This window comes from Sceloporus occidentalis, unplaced genomic scaffold (assembly GCF_023333645.1).
Source record: "Sceloporus occidentalis isolate IW3139 unplaced genomic scaffold, rSceOcc1.0.p SCAF_14, whole genome shotgun sequence".
NCBI classification, from domain to species: domain Eukaryota; kingdom Metazoa; phylum Chordata; class Lepidosauria; order Squamata; family Phrynosomatidae; genus Sceloporus; species Sceloporus occidentalis.
In genome coordinates, this window is record NW_028316994.1 from 2,178,769 (window position 1) to 2,201,735 (window position 22,967).

Sequence of the window (22,967 nt, forward strand, 5' to 3'; positions counted from 1 at the left end):
TCATTGCCAGGGCCTTGCGGTTGCCACAGCAATGATCCGAAGAAGAAAGGGAAGGCTTCTGGCCATCCCTTTCTTCTCATCTGTACCGGGTCTATGTTTCAATGGTGCTACAAGATCCCACTGCATCTGCAGTAATGTGTTACTTTTTGGGATAATGATGACATAATGACAGTTTTCTTTCCCAAAAGAATAACAATACATAACCTCATTAATTTCTCCTATATAGAGAGTAATCTTTATCTTTTACTTCTTTTTCTGGGTTGAGATTACTTCCTTGGGGCCTCTTGAAGCATTTTTGTTCAGCCCTATGGCTTTTTAAATAACCTTTTATCCTCCCATCCCCACTGAATGCTAGTGAAGGAGCAGCATTTTCCTTCATCTCCATCTGAGGAAGCAGGCCCATTAAGAAGAGTAGAAATGATCTATGTGGCATAACTAACTCTATTTACTGGACAGTTTTAAAAAGTAATTTAAGGAATTACTTTGTTACCAAGGAAACAAAGTAACAAAAAGTAACAAAAAAGCAGCTATAAAAACGTGTACGTATTCTTCCATCTCTCAATCTTACAGTTAACATGTTCTTGGAGGGTGGTGGGGGTGCTTTCAATGCTTATATGACAAATTCCTTTAAAAAACAACAACAAACCCCACAACTTTCCAAATTCTGTCCAGTGAGTAGAGCTTTGTATGCCACACAGATCATTTCTGATCTTCCAAATGGGCCTGCTGCTTCAGGAGAGCTGAAGGAAGATGCTGCTCCACCACTATCATCCAAGCAACACTCAGCTAGTGGTCCAGTCAGTTTGTGTATATGGATTGGGATAAAAGCAGAAGTGGATGCCCCCGGGTCAGCTCTGGAATGAGTTCTCTCTTTTGAGAGTCAGACTGTCTGGGGAAGGGGGAAAATGATTCACATCCTTGAGAAGCTGTGGTGATCTATCACTCTGCAGAGAGAGGAAGACATTTTCCAAATTGCATTAGTGCCCAGTCTTTGGCCTCCTTTCTTACTGTGGGTATTGCTGCAGTCTCTGCTCTGCAAAGCAGACAGTGTGATGGTATCTGCACATATTGGCAGGCATTCCCAGCCAGGGGTGGGGATAAGAGGACTCATTGCAATGCTGATGCTGCCAAGGAAACAGAAGGAGGGGAACATCACAAAGTGTATGATTTTCCTGGAGTCCAGCTAACAGGAGAGCTTTAGAATCGGAGGTAATTACAAGCCCTCAGTCCATCACAGTGAGTAGCTTCCTTTTCTCTTATTCTAACATTCAGCACACCAAGCTGTACTAGTCAAAAACTGGTCTTCACTTGAATCTATGCATTTGGAATCGTCATTTAAAGTGTCTGTCTGTTTTGCTGTACAAATCAATAATAGGTCACAGAGTCATTCAACTTGGTGTGAAACAAACACAAAGGCAGCAGTAAGGTTTGGGGCCTAACCTGTTAGCATGGTTTTGACCAACTGTGTTACATGGATTTAGGCTGAAAATCTCATTTTTTGGGGTGTGTGCTAATTTAGGCCCAGATTATTTTTTTCATAAATTGCTGGACTGGGTCCATTTGGATTTGGAACTGGTATGAGAAAAATTTCAAGGCTGCTCATTTCTACCAGTTAAACATGTAATAGTTTCTTCCAGATCACAAATGAAATAATCAGGATCAGGCTGATTGTTATGAATAGATTGTTGTGTCTTTTGTCAATATAGTCCCACCATCCCATGGAGGTTATCCTTTTCCTCTAAGTCCAGCTCTATCATTAGGCAGATTGGCTAGCAGTACATAGTGGCAGAATACCACTCTGTGGCCTATAAATTAACCTGTTGCCCTCAGGTGCAGTAAAGGGAGCCAGAGTTGAAGATCTAGCTGCTAGACTGGTTAGCATCTATGTGTAGAATTTTTTTTGTGTGTGTGTTATTCTTTGCCACAGACAACAATGTCTTCGGTTAGTCCTATCTTTCACTCATGAGTCAAAGACTAATTTGTATCCGAATTCATCACACTGGCAGGGCTATGTTTGCTATTGGTCAGAATGAAATAGCTATCTTGGGCAGCTTTTAAGAAAAAAAAATCCAACTGCTTGTTATTTTATATTGTTATTTTACTTTTGCTTCCATGAAGGGGGAAATATCTACAATATTTTTGCTTGTGATGCCAAAGGAACTTTACTGATTTCGGCTACTGTTCACCTTGACCAGGGTGGGGTGACGTGGGGTAAATTGGTTATGTCTGCATGAAGACATGTCCCTGTTTAAGTCTTTCATTAAAGTACAGTAATTGATCTTATAATGCATACTTCACTTCATTTGATTCTTCCCAGCCAAAGCTGCTTCCATGAACAAAAATGGATTCAAGAATGCTACCGGAGAGGAAAGGTAGGTTGGGGAAGGAGGGGAGCAGTGTGTGTGTGTTTAAAACCCTGTGCCAACTTCCAAGGTCTAGTTAATTATCTAGAGGTTTTTCTTATATTAAGTTCCAGCTAAAGACCATCACCCATTTGGATGGCTGAGTTGGAAACTTTGATTTTGCCATTTTATAGGAGGGACACCATTTTACTGGGCCACTGTATTTAATGGGACTTGAATATCCATGGAGTTTGATATCCTGGACCCAAACTCCAGCAGATACCAAGGGCCCAACGTTCAGTAGAAAAACACAAGCCTTGAAGGAAATGGGAAATTGCTGAAATTCTTAATGTTCAGAGATGGTGCAGCCCACCAACTGCTATAGACCAGCCCTTTTTTCAGATTGTGTGTGTGTGTGTGTGTGTGTGTGTGTGTGTGAGAGAGAGAAAGAGAGAGAGAGAGAATTTCTTTTCCTGGAAGTTATCAGTAGCAGAATTATATCTTGAAAGACCTCTCCCTATATGTACCTGTCAGAAAACAGGTCTGCAGGAGGGGTCCTCCTCTGTGTCCCACCAGTGGAGGCAAAAGTAAGTGGAAGGATATGGGAGAGGTCTATTTCTGAAAAGATTAGGAACACCTTTTGCCTACTTTGAAAGCCTTAACTTTGCTAATAAATGAGAAGCTAGTTATCTAAGATTCTCCCACCTTTCTGTCCTCTTCTCTGCATCTGGGTCCTAGTACCTATCCAAAGCATCTCAGTAGATGTGGTGATCCAAGATTTCATAGCAAACGTTGTGACTGAGCTTCAGTACAAGAATAAAGGCACTGTTTCCCTGGAGGTTGTTGTTGATGTGCGTCTGGACAAGGATGTTGCTGTCTATGCCTTTGAAGGCATCATGGATGGAAAAAGAGCTGAGGCCCAGATCATGGAAAAGGAGCAGGTATGTAGGCCAAAGTGTAGGGGATATTAGGGTCTAATATGATCTTCAAGCTGGATCAGAAATACTTCAGTATGTTGAGATGTTTTGAAAAACAAAACACAGAAAGCTAATTTGTGTGCTTGGAATCAGTCATGGAAGTCAGCTCTGCATAGATTATAAAGGCCTCTGCAGGTTATTTTGAAGGCATTACTGCAAATCTGTGTAGCAGAGTAGGTGAAGTACTACACCTGTATCAGGATGACCTGGATTGAAACGCTGGCCTCATCTCCACTACCGTGATTTGGTATGAACCGGTTTAAAAGAGCATGGTTCCTACTTAATTTGAATCGCTAAAGTGATTCCGAAAGGGAGGCCATGCTTTTGACCCATTTAACCTGCATGAAAAAGATGCTGTTTTGCCCCTGCTCTTTTGGGCTGAATCTATTTAATTTGAAATAAATTGATTCAGCCCAAGTGGGAACCATGTGGATTCGAATCCACTCCCTGTGACGGGGGGAAGCTGCAATGGCCCCTGCCTTCCCCCATAACTGGCCTCTCCGTTCCTTGCCTCTCTATCCCCTGCCTTCTTCCACTATGTTGCTCTGTCCTCCATGGCCTGCCTGCTCTGTCCTCCCGGCCCAGCCTGCTCCATCCTCCCGGCCTGCCTCCTTCATCCCCCCCGGCCGGTCTCCTCCAGTGCAAACGTAATGCGAACCACGCTCTGCTGCTAAACTGAATTATGGATTTGGCTCGGAAACCAATTTATCAGTAAGTGGGAATGAGGCCCCTTTCTCAGAAATAAAGCTCACTGGGTAAATCTGGGCCAATTGCAACCTCATAGGAATGTGTAATAACCCAAGGAGATTCACCTTGGGAGAGGGTATACTTATACAATTTATGAACAACTACATTTGGATTTTATTTCTTAATGAAAGTAGCAAAAGGAAAGAAGTGGATTGTTAACAGTGACTGCTGATTTTCATTAGTCAAGAAGGGGAAATATCAGAAATAGGCTAAAACCTGATTTTCACTAATTTATATTTTTCATGAGTGATTGTTTTTCTGGGTGAGGGTGATTGTTGGGAAGGGGGGCATCATTTCCAGATTCTTAAAGCTTTATCTGTGTCCACCCAGACAAGGTTCTCAAGGGGAGGAATCTACACTATAGTGGACCACATGCAGTGGTCACCACACAGCTCTTCAGCAGTTGCTCAGCTGTGTGGATCTCCACACAAATGGATGGGACACGTTCTCATACACATATTAATTTAAATGTAAATAATGTGGACACACATATTTACATACACATATGCAAAGTTCCTTCTCTTCCTTCTATTTCCTTTGTGGACAAATTCTAAAATGGCTCTTCCTTTTAAAAAGAACCCTTGTGGCTGTGTTGGTGTGGGAGGTGGGGAAGAGAAAGGAAGGAAGAAAAAAAAAAGAATTATCTATCAATAATTAAACCATGGGAACAGCAGGATTGGGGAACAGAAGAATGGACAATTTCATTCCAGTCCTTTTATATCCATGTTTTTGATTGTCCAAGATCTCTGTACCTCCCCTCCTCTTTCTCTCATCCTCTCCAGGTAAAGCAAAAGGTAGAAGAAATCTGGGGAAAAGATGCTGCCCTCTTTAAATGGGATCCAAATGACAGAGACATTTTTGGATGCATGTTGGGTAGCCTTCCTCCAGATGGAGAAGCCACACTAAAACTACATTATGTCCAGGCTTTGGCTCCGGCACCTGGTGGGGCCACCCATTTTGTCTTGCCAGTTGTACCAAATCCTCATTATGTACCTCAGGGTAAGAAACTTCTTTACCACCTGCCAACTCCTCCTGCTTACCCCAACAAAAGTTCTCCACTGAGGTTCTTTACTGTGTCCCAGCCCTCACTACCAAGTCTTTGATGTCTCTTCAGATATCTTTTATAGTCTATGTCTTTCCTCTACAACAATATCAACTAACAAGCTTTTACTTGTATGCCTCTATGTAGCCTCTGAAGATGACAATGCCATGCAGAGCACACCAGAAGTTCTTGAGAAGCAACTTTCCTGCCTGTTCAGCCTGAGTGCCACATTGGATTCTCACTATGGTATCTCTCATGTGGAGTCAAATTATACCCTTGCAGGCCTGCAGTACACAACAGAAGACCACACGACTGCCCAGGTGAGAACACTGATATGCTGAAGAGCTGGGGTTAAGTGTTGTCAGAAAGAGCATTTTTAACTGCATGTATTTGGAGAGACAATATTGCTGATAGCTATATCTAAGCTTCAGTCTATCAATGTTGTTACTTGAGGGGTGGCACACCTTAAATGTCTGTCCTCTGGATAGGAAGCACTATTGCAGACTCTTAAGTTTATTGCATTGTCCCCAGGGACGGTCTTGGTGTGGAACAAAAGGGAGCGGGCTGGGACTGGAAGGCGCCCAGGGACGCATTTTATCGCACACCGGAACACTGCCTCTGGACGTTCCCATTCCATTCCCCATCCGTCCCAGAGAAGGTGATTTTCGGTAACTGTTCAGAAGCGTTCCTGAAAATCGTCTCCTCTGGGATGGATTGTGAATGGGAATGTCCGGTGGTGGCATTCCAGTGTGCAATAAAATGCGTCCCTGGCCACCTTCCAGTCGCATCCCACTCCCTTTCGTTCTGCGCTGAGACCGTCCCTGGGGGCAATGCGATAAAATTAAATGTCACGTTAGATTTTTACTCCTCCTGTATTTCAACACCATTTCTTAAATCCCTGTCTTACCCCCCCCCCCCAAAAAAAAACAACAAACCAAAACCTTCAAAAAAGGGAAAGACAGTATATAGCCGATACATGTTGGTGGTAATGCTAGGAGACACCATTAAAAGACTACATTTTTTTAAAGCTTTCATAGGAGAGTAAGTCCAGTTCCTTCATAATTCTGTTTGCCCCTTTCTCCACCCTTTTCAACTCTGCAACATTTTTTTTAGATGTGGTGGCCATAACTGCACACTGTATTCCACATGTCTTTGGCTTTCTACAATGGTAAACCTGAGAACAGAGTTCTTTTGGAGCTATTATGACATGATATCAAGCCCTGAACTCTTGTTTTTATTTATGGTACTCAAGATTTCCCTGGCAGAAGGGCATCACTTTGACCAAGATGTGGAGTTGCTGATATATTATGAAGAGGATTTTCATAAGCCTGTCGCACTGGTAGAACCTGGGAAACCTGGGGTTGATCCAGGTGAGCAAGGATTATGAATGGTAGAAAGGAAAGCACTGGAGGTTTGGCATGTGGGCAGGGGTTATGAATGCCTGCTCCAAGTGTTTGTGATTGCATGTGGAAATGTCTCTTGAATCCCTGTTCATATAGCATCTCCTTCCCTTCTTCTTTTACAACATAGGTTCACTGATGAGAGATCCAGTGCTTCTGCTTAGTTTGTATCCCAAGGTCTCTGCACCAAAACCAGGTCTGAATGCTACTGGTGAATTCTTGTTCCTGGTGGAATGCTCCAACAACATGTCTTACAGCACTGGGAGGAATCCAGATTCTCAATCTCGTATTCAGAGTGCTAAGGTGCTACCAGACTGGACCCAAAGGGACCACACTGGAAACAGTTTTGGACAAGAAAGGATGACCAGTGGGTTAGAATTGAATACCAGTTGCAAAACATGGATGGGAGGCAGCTAAAATAATAGACAGCAAAAGATTAGAATGACAAGATTCAAATTAAAAGTAACCTTTAGCCATATTTATGTCATCTTATAAAGAATAGAAGAGCTTTTTCCTGCATTTTTGTGGTGAATTGTCTATATATTTTCTGCACTGGGAATTAGAGTGGCATCCAATTTAATTTAATACATACAACATGCACACTTGAATGAAATAATATTGGGACATACAAAGAAAGATTTGTAGAATGGAAACAGACAGGGAATTATTCACAGAATGGCAGTCTATGGATCAGTTAGGACTGTGTAACTTACTGAAATAGTATCACTGATTTACTTTGGTGTACTAAGGCTACCTGGCAGGATGACTATTAACTTTTATCTTAGGAAATGCTGATTTTGCTGTTGAAGAGTCTCCCATTGGGAAGTTACTTCAACATATATGCATTTGGATGCAACTACTATTCATTTTACCCGTAAGCATCAAAAGGATCATATTACTAACAATTATTTTAGATTCTCTTCTTAATTTCTTTTCTTTTTCAGACCAACCTCCAGTTTATGAAAATTAAAGGATTCCTTTCCTAGCTTTGACCAATTCAGTTAAAAGAAGCTGGACAAATAGATTTAAAAATCTGGTCCTCACCTCATCCTTAAAATTATGCCGGGACAGTTTCATGGATTTGGCTTAAAGTATTTGGGGCTGAGGGTTGGTGGGCTTTTTGAGGACCCATGTGAATGCTTGTGATGAGTATGAGCCTGTCTAGGGAAATTCTGGAGTCAAAGGACAAAGGCTGCATTTGGCCTGCAGAAATAATCCAGTCTGACATTGCTTCAACTGCCATAGCTCAAGGCTATGGAATTGTAGTTTGTTGTGGCCCCAGAGCTCTCTGTTAGAGAAGGTTAAATGTCTCACAATCTCACAGGATTCCATAGCACTGAACCATGGCAGTTAAAGTGGTGTCAAAACTGGATTATTTCTGCAGTGCAGAAACTTGGGTGGCTAGTAATAAGGGGAGGGAACTCAGCTTCTTGCACCATATATTCTATGTTGCCCTGTGCAGGAAGAGTGTAAAGTACACACAGTGGACCATGTTGGACTCCCTGCGGCGTGTGATGTCACTAAAGGCCAATTTAGGAGAAGCAGACATTCTGCAACCACTAAAGGCAATTTACAGCCAACCATGCTATGAGGGATATGCTCGCCAGGTACTGAGATCACCATTTGTTGAAATTCCCTGGATGTGTAATGACAAACTGGTCTTTAAGGATGCACATTGCCTGTTACCTGTACAAAGGTCAGAGTCCCATTCAGTATATCATCAGTGGGACCACTCAGAAATACAAGGCAAAACACAACAATGGATACAGACATGGGAATTTACCCTTGCCTGTATTGGTAATCCCTGAAACAGAATAAAACCATCACTCCCCATGGTTTAAAATATAATGGCTAGAAATTCACAGGAAATAGACCATGACAGGAGGTATGTTGTATGGATGATTAAAACATCTTGAGAAGTATGAGGCACAACTCCTGATGAATCTCGAAACTTTTGGTTAGCCTAGATGAGCCCTAATTTTTTTTTTTTGGGGGGGGAGTGCATTCCAGAATCTGGGAGAAACACAGGAGAAAGCCTCTCCCATGTACCCATCAAACAGGCCTCTACCAGTAATGGTATTCTCAAGAAGGCCTCTCCTCAGTATCTGGGCAGGTATTGAAGAGTTGGTTGCCAAGACAATCAGATCCAAAACCATTTAAGAATTTAAAGATTAAAACAAACAATTGGGGCTGGAAAAATAACTGACAGTGGGATAATTGTTTTCTGTGTTTAAGTAGTCTGATCTTCATACTATGCACCAGCTAGCAGATTCACTACAACCCTGTGCACCATCTGATTCATGGGCACTGTTCTAAGGTAGCTTCATATAATGGACACTGCAGTAGTCAAGATGTGATAAAACTAAGGCATGGATGACAGTTAGCAAGTCAAATGAATTGTGTTCCAATGAGATTTTGCATTTCAACCCCTTCCCTCTGTACTTCACTATCCACTTAAACAGATTTTATATTTTTGCATATAACAATACCTCCTGAGATACTATTATCTCAGGAGGATTGAGCTGTTCTTACACACTGGAAAACTGATTCTAGTTGCTACCAACAAGCCTCCTACTGGTTTAGTGTCTGGGGCTAGTTAATCACTAAGCTAACATACAGAGAAAGGTAAGATTCTTTCTTCACTTGTAACTCTCTCTTTCCCTTTAGCTCTTTGTATTCACACATAGGGAAACATCTGACATGGATGAGGTCATTGCTGAAGTTCAAACTCACAGCTGCTCCCACAGGTAACATCTGATTATTAGATTCTGCATGCTACCTATTTTCAGGTTTAGTGATCCTTTGAAAAGGATGGAGCAAGGACATGGACAGATACCAGTAGCCCATGGGTGTGGCCTTGAGGAAGCAGGACAGTGAAGTAGTTTCTGGCAAACTTTGAATATGGCCTTAGAATCCAACACTTACTTCTTTGATAAACACTTGGTTTCATTGATAAAAGGAATAAAATACTAGCTGGATAGCAAGTTTTGATAGTTGGTATCTCTTGCAGTACCTCATTGTAGTTTAAAGCAGGCTCTTGATCTGGCCTTTTTCCCACCTCTTCTACAGATGCTTCACCTTTGGAATTGGTGAATGGCCTGCCTTCCACACACTAAATGCAATGGCTGAAGCAGGTCATGGCTCTGCTGAGTTCATCCAGGAGACAGAGAAAATGCAGGTTAAGGTAAGCAGCACCCAACCGTTTTGCCTTTCTCTTTGTGATACACCATTCAAAGCATGGACAAGAACTAAAGACTAATGTCAAAACACATACTTTGGAAGCAGAAGGGTCCAGGTTCTACTTCAAACATTCCAGGGAGGGTTGAGGAAAGACTGCTGTTTGAAATCCTGGAGATACACTGCCAGTCATTGTATATTCTCTTCTGAGCTACATGGATCTATGATCTGACGGCAACTTCCTCACATTTCTCCTTAGCTGTTGACCTTGCAGTACTAATGTCATCTCCATTTTCTAGACTTCAGGCTTCCAGCTGTGCCATTTCAACAGGAACACGAAACATATGATGAAGAGGAAAGTGGAGGGAAGCCACAGTTTTGAGTGGTTTCAGACAGAAGTACTTCCAAGGTTCATTCTGTTCACTTGGAAAAGCAGTTGAAACCAGCTTGGGGGAATTTTTTTTTTTTTTTTTTGCTTCAATCCTGAAGGAGTCACTACCATGTTTTTATGTTTCTTTTGCTGAGAATTCGGCATACAAACCATAAGTGAAGGATAGAAGTGAAATGTATCTGCCCTCCTAACACTTCTATTACTTTTAACACTTGTGTTTTAGAATGTGTGTGCAGTTTGTTCCCAAGGTACAGATTAATGTATGGTATCTATAAGAACACTTATATAGATTTAAGGCAGGAGAAACTATAATGTTCACATTTAGCCTATGAAAGATATGAGAACCTTCCCAGAAGCAGCAATGGTAACTGTAAAGTAGAGAAGATTGCTTTATCATCAAACAATGAAGCAAAAGAAAGGAGGGGGGAGGAGTTGAAGGAGAAGGCAGCACATGTTGGTCTCTTACTCCTGCAGTAGGGGCTTGTGGGAATCCCCTGCCCAATTTACTATGAGATCTTTCTTATTCTACAGGCATTACAGTCTATGAAGAAATCCATGGATCCAGTAATGATGGACATTTCTCTTTGCTGGGATTTGCCTCCTGGGCTTGAGGCCAAGCTTGTCCAGCCAATCCCTCAGATCATTTACACAGGGGAATGCTCTCTTATCTGTGTTCAAGTCTGTGGCCAGCAGCAGGCAAGCAACATCCCAATGTAAAGGTGGCATGTGTGGAGTACAGTATGAGGGAAAGAGATAGAAAAAGGGAGGGAAATACTGAGCTTGCTTAGTGATAACGAGGACTGTTCTTTCAGAGTGTTGTGTGTATTATGTTTTAAGCATAAAATTAAGTTACAATTCCCAATATATATTCTTATGATGAGTATGATATCATAAGCTGCAAAAGTTCACAGTTAAAAACTGGGACACATGTGGCCAAGCAACATCAGAGTGTGGTCAAAAGTTATTAAAGAGGAAGAGCACATGTTAGCAGAGGCTGCAGCAATTTGCTTTTCTCTGTGCCAACTGGGAAGAGCAAGATTCTGCCACCTCCTCTCCCCACTTCTGAGTTAACTGATTGAAGACCACTTTTGCTCTATGAACTCATTTTGCAGCAACTCAAGTAAGGTAAGAACAAAGGGGGGAAAGGGAATGGGAGGAAGAGGAGGAGGAGGAGGAGGAGGAGGAGGAGGAGGAGGAGAGAAACTGAGACATTTTGGGCCATTTTGAAAGCAGCTGCAAAAGTGCAACAACTTTAGAGGGTCAATGATATATCTCTTAGCTTACATAGATAATTCTACACATGTCTGCTGCATTGCACAATGGAATCCTGTTCCATGAGTCATGCTGGACAGAGAAAGATGAAAGCACAAAGTCCTAACATTGCTCTTTTTATTTTGTAGTGGATAGTTGCTGGCCAGTGATAGCTACACTAAAATTTTGATTTTCATAGTTGTCTGCCCTTGTCAGTAGGTTCAAAATGAACCTCTTATTTTTCCTTTCCAGCTGGCCCTGATCTCTTTCTGACACCCCAGAGATGTGATCTCAGTCATAGGCTAAAATGTGAGGCTCATTTCTCTCAAAACAATGGGTCAGTAAAGGCTGAGAAGGCTCATTTCTCACAAAACAATGGGCCAGAAAAGTGACTAGATAGTTTGATGTGTGTCACTGGTGATACAAGGACTAGTTACTTGTGTTTGTTCTAAATAAAAACTGGAAATCTAGACCAGATAATATTACAAATGATCATGGTCTGTATATAATTCATCCAGTAAGCAACATGACAACTATACTAAATCCTCCCCCCCCAAAAAAATTCGGAAAAGTAGCAGCTTTTATGTCCTTTAAGCCCAAAAACTTCCACTATGCCATCCTGCACTTGTGAATAGGAGATACCTAGCTCTGCCTCCGCTGTCTTTGCTTACTAATGTAGAAAGCTATGTGTCTGGAGAAAAGAGGTTCTTATCTGTGCAGGAGAGGTTTCATAAAAGCAAAATTTCCAGGGTTCTTGCTCATAGAGCCTCCAAACAAACAAGTACATCTCATCTTCAGATGTGTGGCTTCCTATGTAAGGAAAGGATGACAAAGGGTTAGGTGGTCCCTTATTCCCAGTTCCAGGAAAACATTTTGAATACTGCCTGAAAACAGGGCATTCGTCTCTGTGATTAGATGCCCTTCAAAAGTTCTTTGACAGATTTCCTCAATTTCCCCCCTTAATCTGACATGTGCTTTATTTTCTGCAGGACTTGGGCTTCTCAGAGGGGTCTGTTGTGCTCCAGTACAGCATGCAGGGCTGGACTTTCACAGAGAGAATAACATTCTCACTCCAGATGCAGGAAAATGAAAGGTTGGAATTTTTTCCTTTAAAAAAATTATTTATTTTGTACTCTAGAATACACTTCTAGAATATAAATAAAGGCCCATCTTGACCAGCATGCTCTTCCTTACCATGGCCAAGTGGCCAAAATATGCCTATGGGAAACCCACAGCCAGGTCACAACCCTTCAGCAACTGGTATTTGAAGGGCATGCTATGATAATAGTTTTCATAACTAGTAGTCTTATCTTATTAACTACTTTGCAGAGGATAGAGTAACAGGAACGTTTTAATGTTTTCCCATTGTGCAAAGTCACTGTGAGAAAAAGAGGCACAATAAAGATACCTCAATGTTCTTCTGTGGGGTAGAGAGACCACTGAAAACAATGAGGCTCTTGGATTGGGTATAAATTGCAATCCTATAAAACTTATAGTTGTAGTCTCATTAAATATAGGGCAGGGAAATTTAGAATAAATAGCCAAATACCACATAGTGAGAATCAGTGCCACAGTGTCAAACATTATAGGTCAGTAATGATTAATCTTTTAGAGACCGAGTCAGTGGTGTTCTTACACCGGGTACCACCTGGTATTGGGGGCAGGACTTCCCTGGAAACAGTTAAAGGAATGAGAACATGGGGGAAGAGGAGGAACAGGCACATGTCTGTTCCTCCTCTTCCCCCACCCTCCCATGTCTTTAACTGTCTCCATGTGCCCTGAGAGATGGTTTCACATGCCAGAGAGGGCATGCATGCCACAGATTCATCACCACAGTTATAGGTTGTGCTCATTTGGATGCCCATTGGGCTCTGTTTCTAAGGAGACTTGCATAGAATTGCTCCGTTACTTACCCACTAGAAGAATACCTATTGGCACATAGTGCAGAGAAGCAAAAAGCCCTTGAACATATCCAGAGGCCAATCCATTCATAAAGGAGAAGGCATCCTTCAGTTTCTGGAATGGAGAGGGAGTGGAGTGTGGCGGGGGAGGAAGATTATGGAAAGGGGACACACTGAGCATGGAAACATCAGAGCAACATGGAGTGAGAGGAGTAAAAGCAGGAAAGTAGGGGGTTGGTAACTAAAGTATATGGTAGGTGCCACCATGAAAAATATAGGCAATCTTGCTTGTATCTGATTTAGGTATACTGACAGTTGGATAGCACAAAAGACCTTGCAATCTCACCATGTACCTTCCTATTTCAGACCCACCTGTCCCTCTCTTTTCCTGCTGTGTATCTCTACAGGTTTCCTCTTCACTGTCTGGCAGCTCAGGTCCTTTTGCAAGAACTGAAAGGAACATGTTCTGTGGAAGAACAGCAGCTGGCACTGCAGACAAGCCTGAGCTCTGGAGTGGTGTGCTCTCAGACAGCTTACATCGTGGTGAACACAGAGCCAGAAAAGCTGTTTCAAGCCCCTATTTATTTCCAAAATCATTTTGGTTTTTTTGGGTTTGGCAGTTTCACGATATATGACGACCTGATAGAGATAATAGAAACCAGTAAGAGCATTGAACTGGTAACAGTTAGTTATGTTTGATGGGGTGGAAGAGTGTAGTTGGTACGCATATATTTTGTTTTCCCCGTGTCACACTAATACATCATACCTTCCAAATGTTCTGATTTGGCAGGCGTGAGTCTTGATTAATCCTCTGTCATCCAATTTTAAAAGATGCTTTAAAAATGTTCCAGTTTCTTTCTCCTACTCTCACTTTCCCCATTTGTCTTTAGTTTGCTTAAATTGCTACGAAATGTGTTCAAACTGAAAAAGTAGTTTGCACTCAGTTAACTCCAGGGTGGGCTGGAGACAAAAAGGGACAGAATCTTGCTCTTTTCAGTCAATGCAGGTAAAAACAAACTGCTGCAGCATCTGCTAGCTTGTGTGTTCTTCTTCTTTAACAGCTTTTGCCATCTTGACCACACATTGATGTTGCTTGGCCATATGTGTCCCAGTTTTCATCTATGAAATATTAAAGAGGAAGATATGTTAGGTGATCGTGTTATTCCAGCAAGAGTTTTCTTCTGTTCATGCTGAAGTGAGGCACTTTCTTTTGAGTTCAGGAAGATCAGAAATTTTTGGATTACTTTGGAAAAGGGGATGTGAGACATGGTGTGTATGTGAGAGAGAGTGTGACAGATTTTTCCTCTTTGGCTTTCTATCAATGAGAGATAGAATGTGTGAAATATTTGTTCCTCTACGAAGGAGGGAGAGTAGTGGGACATTAACACTTTTTTTTGATCAACCAACACACTAATAATTTTTCTAGCCTGTGAAAAGCTCTTGCTGCTGTATGTTATGCCTTTAATCTCATGCATCCTCTGCAATAGGCTAACTTTGGTGCTTTTCTGCATTTGCATTTCTCATTGGCTGAATACTATGGCTGCATGGTTTTTCCCACCACCCAAAGTATGGTTTTGTGTTCTATAAAGCATGCGATTCTTTCATCAAATACTGCTGCCTTTGTTGGTTGAACTGCAATCTGTTGGGATGCCATCTGAATAGAGTGGAATGTGTCTGTCCTGTGAGGGTTGTCAAATAATGTAGCTTCCGTGCCCTATGCCAGTGCCATTTTGAGGCCAGTGCCTTATTATTATTATTATTATTATTATTATTATTATTATTATTATTATTATTATCAGAGGGAGCCATCAGGCAGACCAGCAACATCTTGGACTGCCTGAAGGAAGAGGCCCCTCCCTCCTCAACTGTCATCTCGGCCTCAGAGGGAGTCATCAGGCAGACCCAGCAACATCAGGGACTGCCTGAAGGAAGAGGCCCCTCCCTCCTCAACTGTTATCTCGGCCTCAGAGGGAGCCATCAGGCAGACCAGCAACATCTTGGACTGCCTGAAGGAAGAGGCCCCTCCCTCCTCAACTGTCATCTCGGCCTCAGAGGGAGCCATCAGGCAGACCCAGCAACATCAGGGACTGCCTGAAGGAAGAGGCCCCTCCCTCCTCAACTGTCATCTCGGCCTCAGAGGGAGCCATCAGGCAGACCCAGCAACATCAGGGACTGCCTGAAGGAAGAGGCCCCTCCCTCCTCAACTGTCATCTCGGCCTCAGAGGGAGCCATCAGGCAGACCAGCAACATCTTGGACTGCCTGAAGGAAGAGGCCCCTCCCTCCTCAACTGTCATCTCGGCCTCAGAGGGAGTCATCAGGCAGACCAGCAACATCAGGGACTGCCTGAAGGAAGAGGCCCCTCCCTCCTCAACTGTCATCTCGGCCTCAGAGGGAGCCATCAGGCAGACCAGCAACATCTTGGACTGCCTGAAGGAAGAGGCCCCTCCCTCCTCAACTGTCATCTCGGCCTCAGAGGGAGCCATCAGGCAGACCCAGCAACATCAGGGACTGCCTGAAGGAAGAGGCCCCTCCCTCCTCAACTGTCATCTTGGCCTCAGAGGGAGCCATCAGGCAGACCCAGCAACATCAGGGACTGCCTGAAGGAAGAGGCCCCTCCCTCCTCAACTGTCATCTCGGCCTCAGAGGGAGCCATCAGGCAGACCAGCAACATCTTGGACTGCCTGAAGGAAGAGGCCCCTCCCTCCTCAACTGTCATCTCGGCCTCAGAGGGAGTCATCAGGCAGACCCAGCAACATCAGGGACTGCCTGAAGGAAGAGGCCCCTCCCTCCTCAACTGTCATCTCGGCCTCAGAGGGAGCCATCAGGCAGACCAGCAACATCTTGGACTGCCTGAAGGAAGAGGCCCCTCCCTCCTCAACTGTCATCTTGGCCTCAGAGGGAGCCATCAGGCAGACCCAGCAACATCAGGGACTGCCTGAAGGAAGAGGCCCCTCCCTCCTCAACTGTCATCTCGGCCTCAGAGGGAGCCATCAGGCAGACCAGCAACATCTTGGACTGCCTGAAGGAAGAGGCCCCTCCCTCCTCAACTGTCATCTCGGCCTCAGAGGGAGCCATCAGGCAGACCCAGCAACATCAGGGACTGCCTGAAGGAAGAGGCCCCTCCCTCCTCAACTGTCATCTCGGCCTCAGAGGGAGCCATCAGGCAGACCAGCAACATCTTGGACTGCCTGAAGGAAGAGGCCCCTCCCTCCTCAACTGTCATCTCGGCCTCAGAGGGAGCCATCACGCAGACCCAGCAACATCAAAGACTGCCTGAAGGAAGAGGCCCCTCCCTCCTCAACTGTCATCTCGGCCTCAGAGGGAGCCATCAGGCAGACCCAGCAACATCAGGGACTGCCTGAAGGAAGAGGCCCCTCCCTCCTCAACTGTCATCTCGGCCTCAGAGGGAGCCATCAGGCAGACCAGCAACATCTTGGACTGCCTGAAGGAAGAGGCCCCTCCCTCCTCAACTGTCATCTCGGCCTCAGAGGGAGCCATCAGGCAGACCCAGCAACATCAGGGACTGTCTGAAGGAAGAGGCCCCTCCCTCCTCAACTGTCATCTCGGCCTCAGAGGGAGCCATCAGGCAGACCCAGCAACATCAGGGACTGCCTGAAGGAAGAGGCCCCTCCCTCCTCAACTGTCATCTCGGCCTCAGAGGGAGTCATCAGGCAGACCCAGCAACATCAGGGACTGTCTGAAGGAAGAGGCCCCTCCCTCCTCAACTGTCATCTCGGCCTCAGAGGGAGCCATCAGGCAGACCCAGCAACATCAGGGACTGCCTGAAGGAAGAGGCCCCTCCCTCCTCAACTGTCATCTCGGCCTCAGAGGGAGCCATCAGGCAGACCAGCAACATCTTGGACTGCCTGAAGGAAGAGGCCCCTCCCTCCTCAACTGTCATCTCGGCCTCAGAGGGAGCCATCAGGCAGACCCAGCAACATCAGGGACTGCCTGAAGGAAGAGGCCCCTCCCTCCTCAACTGTCATCTCGGCCTCAGAGGGAGCCATCAGGCAGACCAGCAACATCTTGGACTGCCTGAAGGAAGAGGCCCCTCCCTCCTCAACTGTCATCTCGGCCTCAGAGGGAGCCATCAGGCAGACCCAGCAACATCAAAGACTGCCTGAAGGAAGAGGCCCCTCCCTCCTCAACTGTCATCTCGGCCTCAGAGGGAGCCATCAGGCAGACCCAGCAACATCAGGGACTGCCTGAAGGAAGAGGCCCCTCCCTCCTCAACTGTCATCTCGGCCTCAGAGGGAGCCATCAGGCAGACCCAGCAACATCAGGGACTGCCTGAAGGAAGAGGCCCCTCCCTCCTCAACTGTCATCTCGGCCTCAGAGGGAGCCATCAGGCAGACCAGCAACATCTTGGACTGCCTGAAGGAAGAGGCCCCTCCCTCCTCAACTGTCATCTCAGCCTCAGAGGGAGCCATCAGGCAGACCAGCAACATCAGGGACTGCCTGAAGGAAGAGGCCCCTCCCTCCTCAACTGTCATCTCGGCCTCAGAGGGAGCCATCAGGCAGAGCCAGCAACATCTTGGACTGCCTGAAGGAAGAGGCCCCTCCCTCCTCAACTGTCATCTCGGCCTCAGAGGGAGCCATCAGGCAGACCCAGCAACATCAGGGACTGCCTGAAGGAAGAGGCCCCTCCCTCCTCAACTGTCATCTCGGCCTCAGAGGGAGCCATCAGGCAGACCAGCAACATCTTGGACTGCCTGAAGGAAGAGGCCCCTCCCTCCTCAACTGTCATCTCGGCCTCAGAGGGAGCCATCAGGCAGACCCAGCAACATCAAAGACTGCCTGAAGGAAGAGGCCCCTCCCTCCTCAACTGTCATCTCGGCCTCAGAGGGAGCCATCAGGCAGACCCAGCAACATCAGGGACTGCCTGAAGGAAGAGGCCCCTCCCTCCTCAACTGTCATCTCGGCCTCAGAGGGAGCCATCAGGCAGACCCAGCAACATCAGGGACTGCCTGAAGGAAGAGGCCCCTCCCTCCTCAACTGTCATCTCGGCCTCAGAGGGAGCCATCAGGCAGACCAGCAACATCTTGGACTGCCTGAAGGAAGAGGCCCCTCCCTCCTCAACTGTCATCTCAGCCTCAGAGGGAGCCATCAGGCAGACCAGCAACATCAGGGACTGCCTGAAGGAAGAGGCCCCTCCCTCCTCAACTGTCATCTCGGCCTCAGAGGGAGCCATCAGGCAGAGCCAGCAACATCTTGGACTGCCTGAAGGAAGAGGCCCCTCCCTCCTCAACTGTCATCTCGGCCTCAGAGGGAGCCATCAGGCAGACCCAGCAACATCAGGGACTGCCTGAAGGAAGAGGCCCCTCCCTCCTCAACTGTCATCTCGGCCTCAGAGGGAGCCATCAGGCAGAGCCAGCAACATCTTGGACTGCCTGAAGGATGAGACTTCTCCCTCCTTTAACTGTATTTTTATTGTATTAACGATTTTACTGTACACCGCTATGATCATCGCGGAATAGCGGTCTATAAATAAAACATATTATTATTATTATTATTATTATTATTATTATTATCCTTTATTTATATAGCGCTGTAAATTTTAAGCAAGGAAAATTCTAATCAAATCTTAAATTATTTTGCTCTGACCAGTAAATATTGTCAGTAGCAGTATTTCTCCTTTGGGATCTATATTCTGGTTTTTCATAGATGAGAGGAAGGAACACATTGGTTCTTAATTATGCTGCAGCATTTATGTGCAAGCATTCTATTAGAGAAACAAAATAATCACGGTAAATAATTTTAAAAATAATTCAGTGAGATCTTTTTTCTGCAGTGTATATTTTAGTCTGCCTGCCAAGGCTGCTGCTAGGAAATGTCAAAATATGTTCACAGGGTTCTGTAGATATGTGTTCTTACTGAGGCCTTCTCCTTTACTGTGGTTGTTTGTCTTTCCAATTTCCCTGCCTCTTTCCATGGATGTTTTGGTGTGATGTTTATTTGTATTTATATGAATAAGAAAGTGTGGACATGACACAGTCCAGAGAAATTATTTATTTGATTTTGCAAATGTGTTAGCTCTTCTCTGCTACATAACTCTAAGGTGGAACTCAAAAGCAGTTAAGCTGAATCCCCTCAAACGCTCTTGTAGAAGGGTTTAGAAAGAAGTTAACATACTTCCAAAGAGAATTATGGAACTGGTGTAGGAGTGAACAACATTGTACCAGATTATCTGGTGCCAGAACCATGGGGCTGGCTGCAAGGTTTTCTTTCAAGATTATAGTCTGTGGATTGTAGCATTTTTTTTCCATTCATGCTTGTTCAGGAAACATGTAACCTACTGTTTGGGGCCAAAGGGAAAGGTTACATCCAGTCACATCTGTGCTCTCTTTCTAGAAAAGGATAATGGCAAGGTCTGCTATAGTCGTTCTTGTCAACGCCATCACCGTACTTCCCTATGCAGGAATACTTTCATATTCAAAGCAATTGAGAGAACTGCTGAATTTTTGAGGAAGATGTATTATTCAGCAGCCACTGTCCTTTCCAGCAGTGACATAAGCTGGACAAGTTATTCTACCACTGGAAATTTCCTTCATGCTCACAGTGCGATCTTCGATCGACCTGATCTCCCAAGTAAGGATATGTGTGCTAGGAATGGAAAGAATATTTGCAGTTATTCATTTCCAGGTTGAAAAATTGGTTTCTTAACAGTCAGGGAAACTCATTGGGATGTATAATAGACAAGTGAAAAAATTGTAGTTTTCGCTTGATATTTAAATATCTTAAAGTTTTGTGGACAAATTATTCTGCTGAGAGAAACACTTTTTTAAAAATAAAAACCTCTATTTTCTGTGCTGGAAACATATTTCCTGAGTAGAAAATACAATGCTTTCTGTACCAGAAATCTGTTTTCTCAGCAGAGAACAGCCCCCCCCCCCCAAAAAAAAAAATCCCATGTTTTTCTCTGCAGAATGGCTCTCCTGCAACATTTTGGGATATTATTAAGCTTAATTGTAATTACTTAAAATGAATTTATCAAGTTATGTTTTGACTGCCTTTATATACCCTAACAGCAAGTGAGTCCCTTGTCATGAGGCTGATCTGCTTGCAGAATGCTGATGGATCTTGGGCCCTAGATACCTGCCTGCTCAATATTCTAGGCCTGAATGAAGCAGAGACTTTTGGAAGAATGCCTACCCAGGTAGGACATCTAGAAAACTCAGTTATCCTTGCAGGATTAGCATTCTAGGTCTTCACGGGAAAGGTGCCAGTGTCCTCCAGGAACAAGGTGCTTGTATGGGGCTGGTAGATTAATGAGCATCACTTTGCATGATTTGTGCTTTCCCTTCTGCACAACTCTAGGTGTCACCAATGGCATGGGCAACAGTTCTTGTCATCCTTTGGCTTCATGTCCATGTTGCAGAAGAGAGTGACACCTGGCAGCTCCTACAAGCAAAAGCCCTCGTTTGGCTTCATGAGAATGCAGGTGAGTGAATGTGAGGCACAAGCAAAAGCCCATTGCATACTATGGTGGTGCTAATGAAAGTGATGGATACATGGGATGGGGGGAGAGTAAGGTGATCAGTGTGGAACAATACCTCTCCCCCTCAGAAATGTACAATAGCAATAGCAAGTACATTTCTATACAACTTATCAGTAAACTAGCACTCCCTAAGCAGTTTACAATCTGTAAGCCAATTGCCCCCAATGACCTGGGTAGTCATTTTACCAACATACAAAAGGATGGAAGGCTGAGTGGACCTTGGTGCTCTCCTCTAGGAATGAAGACACAATGGTATGGCTGCAAGACCGGCATTTAACCACTGCGCCACCAGAGCAATGCAAAACCTGCTAGCTCCTCTGCTTTGAATCCAGTTCTTCTGGGCCATTGTTTAAAATGCAGTTCATATGTGAGAATGGACAATACCCTACAGCACTGTTATAGTGCTACTATTCCACTTTTACTGCTATGGCTGCCTCTTGTGGCAATCTGGGGTTTGCATTTTATTGAGGCCTAAGAGCTCTCTGATTGAAAATTCTAGATGCCCTTCCCTAAACTGCAAATTCCAGGAATCCACAAGAGGCAACTATAGCAGTAAAAATGGAATAATAGAACTATAACAGTGTAGTACAAAATCCATGTGGAAGTTTATTCTGAAGAATTATATAACGATGGTTTTTGCTATCCCTTATTCTTTTGTTGGGGCACAGCTGTAGAAAAGTAGCAACTAACCTTCTGGCAACATGATAAACATGGCTTTAATTGTGTGAAACTTACAACACACTGTTCTAGATTGTTCATGGAGACATCAGTTCCCAGAGCTCCCTTGTTTCTAATTTTAGAGTTTTTTTAAATAGTGCTTGAAGCCCATGAATTCAGTGCATCTCCAGGACCATCTGAAGTGAATAGATGGATAGTTCTTTACATCAAAGCAGTAAGGTGGATATGACTGTGTCCAGAAATAATGTATTGTACATTGCCTAACCCTCTCTTTCTTCACTGCAGGGCCTCAGCTAGCTGAGTGCATGTGGGCTGGCAATACCTTTCTGGGATGGGATATTAGCCTTAAGGATTTTGGACTCTGAGCTGCCCCTTCATCTCTGTGCTCATGACTGAAATTTCTGCACGGACTGTTGCTGCTCTTCAACCATGTTTTCTCAGTTTTTCTCAGACAGCTACAGTACTTTCTAGAAACTTTGGTTTCTATCTTCTTCAATATGTCTGCTGTGTTTTCAGCCCCCAGTTGCTTTACCTCTATGTGGATGTGCTGTCCACTACTGCTTCCCTGGCAGAGCTAAAGGGGAATGTAGACATCTAAATAGTCTATCAAAAAGGATATTGTGCGCTACTCTGGAGAACAGATTATGAATTGGAGTTACAAGTCAAGTCCTGATGACCTCTATAAATTACCCACAAGTGGTGAATGAAATCTGATTCTAAAAGCCTGTGATCTCCTGAAACTATGCATTTCTAATTTTCTGTACTTTGTTTTAGCAATGGGATTCTACAAGACTGCATCTCAGTTTCTTACCAGAGAGTTAAACAACAGAGTGTCCAGATAATCTCCATCTTCACACTTTCTTGTGTGATGCAACTTAGTTTTTTTCCAGATACACTGAGAGAGAATTCTTCTAGCATTCCTACAATATGCCTCTGGTTTTCCCCCACTCTTTACAAAACAAAACCTTCCTTTTCAGATGTGACAGTTTTCACTTGCACAATGTATTGGAATAGCTACAGTATGATGGATATAGTATCTGGGGGAAGCATTGAATCAGATCTCTCCAATACACTCCCCAAACATGATGCTACAATTTACATTACAGGCATTTCCAGTTAACAGTAGGGAGGGTCATTCTATCAGATTTTCTGAGGACATCTTTCTGTTTTTACAGTGCATTTGCTTCACGCAGTTTTCTTGAGGCTATCTGTTTAATAAAATCAATATGAATCAGTGTGAATTGTTATTATACGTGAACTCACTTCATAATGTACCCAAAATCTATAAGGAATCAATATGAATCAATGTGAATTGTTATTATACATGGACTCAGTTTCATAATGTACCCAAAATCTATGAGGGTGTAGGAGTGTCTTTTTAAAATAAATAAACTTCTTGATAAGAGCAAGATACCTGTGTGAAATTATGTCAAACAATAGGACTGCCTATCATGAAGATGTTTCTGTCTATCTGTAGTCTTTTCTCTGAGGAGCCATTATGGTAGCCAGCTTGTGGCCTTTTTGTGCCAATCTACTCAGATTCTGCACCTTTCATTTCTAGC

General features: G+C 44.1%; 1 protein-coding gene across 1 annotated transcript; it reads left to right on the forward strand.

Moving 5' to 3' along the window:
- The first annotated feature begins 1,163 nt into the window (after positions 1-1,163).
- Positions 1,164-21,852, forward strand: LOC149303508 (von Willebrand factor A domain-containing protein 5A-like). Its single transcript, XM_089480602.1, has 18 exons — positions 1,164-1,236; positions 2,318-2,372; positions 3,081-3,283; positions 4,849-5,065; positions 5,256-5,428; positions 6,361-6,478; positions 6,639-6,811; positions 7,294-7,382; positions 7,971-8,115; positions 9,176-9,255; positions 9,578-9,692; positions 10,590-10,772; positions 12,317-12,420; positions 13,636-13,912; positions 19,598-19,817; positions 20,258-20,385; positions 20,547-20,670; positions 21,691-21,852. The coding sequence occupies exons 2-18, from the start codon at positions 2,342-2,344 to the stop codon at positions 21,768-21,770; spliced, it is 2,460 nt and encodes an 819-aa protein (XP_089336728.1). The 5' UTR covers positions 1,164-1,236; positions 2,318-2,341; the 3' UTR covers positions 21,771-21,852.
- The last annotated feature ends 1,115 nt before the right edge of the window (positions 21,853-22,967 follow it).

Bases quoted from the DNA above. Each gene is read 5' to 3' on its own strand.
- LOC149303508 (XM_089480602.1), top strand. From the start codon at position 2,342: ATGGATTCAAGAATGCTACCGGAGAGGAAAG. The intron at 3,284-4,848 runs GTATGTAGGCCA...CATCCTCTCCAG, and splicing joins AGATCATGGAAAAGGAGCAG to GTAAAGCAAAAGGTAGAAGA. The intron at 9,256-9,577 runs GTAACATCTGAT...CCTCTTCTACAG, and splicing joins ACTCACAGCTGCTCCCACAG to ATGCTTCACCTTTGGAATTG.